This window comes from Xiphophorus couchianus, chromosome 6 (assembly GCF_001444195.1).
Source record: "Xiphophorus couchianus chromosome 6, X_couchianus-1.0, whole genome shotgun sequence".
NCBI lineage: Eukaryota > Metazoa > Chordata > Actinopteri > Cyprinodontiformes > Poeciliidae > Xiphophorus > Xiphophorus couchianus.
Window position 1 is genome coordinate 30,118,802 of NC_040233.1, and position 6,000 is coordinate 30,124,801.

Here is a 6,000-nt window from a genome sequence, read left to right on the forward strand (position 1 = left end):
CTCCTCTTAAGTCATTGTAATCCCTGCATTTATCTCCATACATTCTGCTTTTTGTGTGTAATCCTTTAAATGTTTAATTCCTTCTAGCTGTTATCTGTCCCTCTCTTTTCCTCCTCGACCACTTTGCGAGGATTGAACGGTTTATTAAAAACACATTTTTGCCACTTCTAAATATTTCGCCTCCACGGAAATCCCCCCCGAAATCCACACCGCCGACCCTAGTTTATCTCAGAACAAAAGATTAGTTTCATCAGTGCAAAAACAGAGAGTTGAATGGAATAAAAGTCAAGAGCGAGAAAGAGGGAGGGAGGGAGAGCAGAGAGGAAAGAGCGGCGTTACCCATGTTATGATATGTGTGAGTTAGAATTAAAATGTATTAGAGCATAATCTGCCTCTCGCGGTATTAGGATCAAACAAGCATTATTGCATGGGCGAAAGCCACTTGTGTTGACAGTGCAAGGTTAGAGGGTTCACACCTCTAAATGAAGGCAGGCCTGCACAAACAACAGAGGAGCACAGTGAGATTAATATTAGCATAAGACATAACAACGAGAAGAGCGTACAGATTGAGAATGGGATTAACGGAGGGGTTTGGTTTCATGCGTTGAGTTTGGATTAAAACAACAAAAAAAAAAAAAAAAAAAAAAATTAAATACATTTATGAGATGAGGCAAATCCTGATTGGAAAAATAATAATAATTTTAAAAAACCCGTAAAACTTAAAAGAAAAACGGATTCAGATGAGCATTTCCATGCACTTGTGAGCGTCTGATTGTGCCTAAATATACCCGGCTGCTACAGACGGAGACGCATGAGCGCTGACAGGGAAGCAGAAGTAAATAAAGTTGTGGCGAGAAGCGGAGATGAGATGATGAGAGGAGATGATCGCACATTCTGACTGACGCGTCTCGCCTCGTCTGTCTGACTTGTGCTCGTTCGGGTTATTTATTTATTTTATTTTATGCAGTTTTGTCCGTGGAAGATTTGAATGAGCGCAAGTTTTACTCAGGACGGACAGAAAAAGAGTGAGGGGGGACGCCAGGGAGGCGGACAGGGGGGAGTGGGAGTCATCTGTCACCGAAGCTTAAACAAACACATCCCCGGACATATATTGCTCCAGCTTTGCATATGTTATCTGAACTAAAAGGACAGGGAGTGAATCATCAACTCCGTCTTAACATTTCATCTCACAGTCAGAGTCAAACTCCCCTCAGACAGTTACTTCACGCACACGCCGACCCAGTCTTGTTTTCACACACTTTACACATTTACGTCTATTTGTCTTTGAATCGTTCCCTCTCTGAATCCCGGGTCCGCTCTTCTTTCTGTCATCTGCATGTGAATGTGTGTGTTTATATTTATATATCTGTGTGTGCGTGTGGAAGTGTGTGAGCGGCAGGACGTGTCACGTACCTGTTACACTCCTGAGGTAGCTCAGGCTCAGTGAGCATGCTGGAGTAAGGGTCCGTCTCTCTCGACAACAACAACATAAAACAGTCCGACAATGCTTCAGATGAACAAGGTTAGTCTCCCCCAAAAACAAGACGGGATTGAAGTGATCCTTCAACCTCTCACACACACTGCTGTTTCTCTCTCTCCCTCTCTCTTGCTCCCGCTCTCTTTCACTCTCTCTCTCTCTCTGCTCACACACTTCCAGCCTCACACCCTCCCTCTCCGTCTTTCTCTGTGCCTCTGTCCCTCCTCTTCTCCCTCCCTCGCTGTAAGCTGCGAGATCTGGGCTCAGCTCTTAAAGGGACAGCAGCCGAGTATCCCTCGCTCAGACTAGACGGAAAGAGAGAGAGAGTGTGTGTAAGCAAAAGGGAGGGTCTACCTGACCAGAGGGTTCGTCAGTCCATCAACGCAAATGCACAGCGGTGCTGCCCCCTTCCTCAGGTCCATCCTTCATCCTCCCCCCCAACCGAACACAGTTTACAGAAACTTTAAAGTAAATAGCCAGAGGTGTGTTTTCCTTTCTACCATTGTACATTTTAATAAAAACACCAGGATCCAAAAATGATAAATGTGCCATGCAGAATATCAGCTAACATGTTAAGTTTTGCAAAACAAAAACAGTCTCTGCCTAGCAACCTTCATCCAATGTCATAAGGCTAGGAAGCTGATGGCTAGAATAATTCTGAACTAGGAGAGCTGACACAAAGTTCTGAGTTTCAGGGTGATTTGTTGGTTTTAGTAACATGATGCCAAACGAGCAACTTTAAGCAGATTCTAGCGAGGATTGTGAGGCGGTACAACTGTGGCAGGAAAAAAAAACAACTTTCCTGCTGCTTTAGTTTTACATGTCTGAGCCACAATGTGACCCTGACAGCCCTAACCAAGCAGTGTTGAAGACGTCGACCGTCTTCAGGACCTAAATTTTGATGTTTTTTATTTTTTTGTGACTGTTGGTGCATAAAGATGCTTTCACATCAATCGTGAGATGCATGATAAAGCTGACACAAATCACCTGCTTTTCGAGTACACATAAACAGAGCTCTTTATTCTGTAAAACTGAGTCAGGGGCTCAAACTGTGTCTGACGGATGAGAGAAAAGCTTAAAAAAATGTGAAAAATGTAAACATGGCTATAATGGAAGATAGTTTTATTTGTTTATTGAGAAAAGCCCCATGAAAACTTCAAAGAAGTCCCAGAAAGCTACAAAAAGAAAAAAAAAATCATATCAAAGTCACATCAGCTGCTCACCAAAGAATAGGGGTGCAAAGATACACAAATATGTACTGCAAACTTGGTGTACAGTCCCTTTAGTTTGGTATGCATGTGTTCCGAATGAATATAGCAATGTTTTAATGTTTACATGTGTGGAGCTACGGTCCGTTACGCACCTTTACGCAAATGTGAAGCAAAAACAAAACAGCAGGACTCCATACTCAGTTCTGATCGACCGCAAGACTCGTTGTGTACGGTTTACGTCCCCAAGCAACCCGCATGCGCAGAACAACGATTATGTCACACAGCATCATATTGCTTAAGGGAGTAAGAATGGATGGAGCCGTCTATGGATCCGTCTTAAAGTTATTCACCAAGATGAACAGAGACAGTTGTCAAATGGTCATAACGTGAAGATAGGTAACAAAAAGCGACATAAAAGTTGAATGACATGCAACAGTCATTCTGACTGCAAATGCTTTGAAAACAATCGGATGCGTATCCGATTTAGCACCATATATTGAAGTGGCACAGACTGTGCCATTTCACAGGTTTTTGAGGGGGGTTGAAAGATCGATATTGGGCTGTTCAGTCTACTGTAAAAAGGCCAATATTGGTCGCATTTGGGCATAAAAAAAGCAGATTTGGGAGGCATTTGCCTGTTCGATGAAAGTAACCATGTTCAGCTACAGTGATGAAGCAGAAAAAAGCAGGACTGAGCCAAAGGTTTGCCAGCATTTTTAAACAATTGAAGCAACTTCATGCCGAATGTAAACACCAATGGTATTGGAGAAAAACTAGCTCATGTCCAAATCCTACTACATTGATTGGCATTCAACCAGCCTTTAAAAAATGTGTGTAACTTCCTATTGTAATTGTTTACATACCAAATATACCATAAAATAAACAACAGTCTTTTCACGACATCCACTCTCTGCTCTAGAGGGAACAGCCAATCAGAGCTAAGCTTTTTAAGTAGCTTTGTGCCTCGGTATTTCAGCTTCCCAAGCTGCATTTTACAGGTACATACTGAACTCGGACGTTAGTGTAGCTTTACAACCCTGCTTATGCAGAAACGGGATATTTCTCGGAATATTTCCTCTCAGGAACTGCAATTTTTTGAAACATATGCAGTTAAAAATAACAAAAAAGTAAAAACAACAAATATCAGTAATTTCAAAGAATTTTTCACATTTAAAAAAAAAAAAATTTTTTATGAAAATTAGATGTCCTTGGTTGGCCTCTAAAATCTAACCACTCACTTACGCAACAATTTATATATGTCATCTGTTGGCTTTTCTCTGAAAACCTTTTATCTGGCCCGATCAATCTATTAAACCTACTTCATTCTGTTTCAGACACTAAGCTCTTTTACATTTTGGTTCCTCGTGCCTTAAATCAGACACACCCGAAACAAAGATGAAAGAGCAACGGGATGTGTGACATCAGGCATTCGGGGTCGGACTGTCAATGAAGTGAGCATAACAAACGAGGCTGAACGCTTCAGACAAATGGAGGAAGTTAAAAAGACATTTAGTTATCTGTTTTACTATTATTTTGCCACTCCTTAGCTGCCCGTTGAAATATAGATGAAAACACATTCAGCTGCTTTCAGTTTAATGTTAATTTTAATGTAAATAGCAAATAAACATAATGGAAAGGCTAACAGGGCATTATGGACACTAATACATTTACTGGATGCATGAATTGAAAGGTTTATGTTATCTCTAGTAATGCCTTGGACTAACCCATGCTTAATTGGTTAACTTGTGTTGTTCCTTCCTCTTTCACTGTCCCTTTGGTTCCAGCGTGTTAGTGAAGCAAAGACGTTTTGTGCTCAACTTTGATACACATCATGCTTTTCACATGATTGGCTATGCTAACAGAATAAAGCAGCAGAACAGTGGATGTGAAACAAACCTTGAAACAAGATTAATATAAGGTATCCCGAGGTTCGAGCCTTTGGATTCCTAACAATGGCGTCTTAAAAAAGGCCAGCCATGTTGCCTTTGAAATGATTTCTTAAATTATTTGCTTTCAGTTTTGGTGTCGAATTCTTGTTGGAAATAGAAATAAGGGGTGAAAGATGCCGATCAGAGTTCTCTCCATCTTTGCCTCCAGCGATATATGTTTTAGCCGCATGGCTCTGCGCACGCTTTGACGCTTTAAAATCAACTAAATGGCATTTCTAATGCATTTAACAGAATTAATAATGGACCTCTGCATGTTATTACTTTCCTGTCATTACGATTTAACACTGACGTGAACGTGAAGGAGGGAAGCCCCTCGTACACCGTGGCCACTTGCCAAATATCAAACGTAATGAACCTGAATTCATGCTCTCTTGAGGCAATCTTGAGATAAATGTCACTTTATTACGGCGCGAGCATTAATGTCAACATGTTTGAGTAATCCATCTCTGTCAATTTATGCAGTCACTTTTCTTTCCTCTGCTGCGCTTAAACGTGGCTGGAAGATTTGTTACCATTAGCTCAAACGGCATTAAGTGACTTTTTTTTCCAGCTTTCTTTTTTATTTATTTTTTTAACAAAAAAAAATATATATATATACATAGAGAATAATTTCTTTTCTTTTTCTTCAAATTTGCAGATTTGATCCTTCAGGAACACAGCTGTACTCGCCCAGCAGGGCTCAAGCTCAAGATAAATACAAACGCGCTCAGACAGCACACATATGCAACCTGACTGAAACCTTGACCAATCCACCACACCCTGCATGTCCTCAGGTGTGTGCACGCGCGTGTGTGTGTGTGGTACATGCATGTGTCTGTGCTAGAAGTACATGCTGCTTTCAGCCCTTAGTGCTGTCAGTCATTATTACGGGTGTGTGGTCTGGGTGTCACACATATGGCCAATCCAGCTATTGTTCTGGAGCTCAGAGAAAAGCAGAGCTGACGGGCTGCCACTTCTGCCGTACTTTAAAACACACACGCCCGCGAGCACACACACACAACTTGAGTAGAGAAAGGCAGTCATCTCTTAAGATGGAAACTAGGTGCGCTTCAAATGCACAGGTGATGCCTCAATCATATTTTAGCTGCTTTTTTTATACTTCAACTGAGTGAAACGATAGATTTACAGAGATATTTTTACTGGTACCGCCATATTTCTTGGCACCAATGGCAAATAAAGGAGACTAAAACACCTGAAAACAACTGTAGTGGAAAATTAGAGAAAAATCAAACCTTTAACTGCAATACATTTATTCAGTGGGGGTAAAAAAAAAAAAAAAAGTCAAAAGGGACGTTTAATCAATAAATCCCTACTTTCTGTTTCCCATGAACATAAATATGATGCGACATGTACATTTTTCTAC

At 41.0% G+C, this 6,000-nt stretch overlaps 1 protein-coding gene across 8 annotated transcripts in view; it reads right to left on the reverse strand.

Annotated features, from left to right (window-relative positions):
• The window catches only part of sox5 (SRY-box transcription factor 5), a 109,654-nt gene extending 107,959 nt beyond the window's left edge, over window positions 1-1,695 (reverse strand). For 4 of the 8 annotated variants that reach the window (XM_028020793.1, XM_028020792.1, XM_028020791.1 and 1 more), the window contains exon 1: window positions 1,414-1,695. In XM_028020793.1, coding sequence (XP_027876594.1) covers window positions 1,414-1,490 — 77 coding nt within the window. In that variant the 5' untranslated portion in view covers window positions 1,491-1,695. The remainder of the gene's footprint in view (window positions 1-1,413) is intronic. The other 4 variants (XM_028020795.1, XM_028020794.1, XM_028020790.1 and 1 more) reach the window with 1 other exon arrangement.
• Between the last annotated feature and the right edge of the window lie 4,305 nt (window positions 1,696-6,000).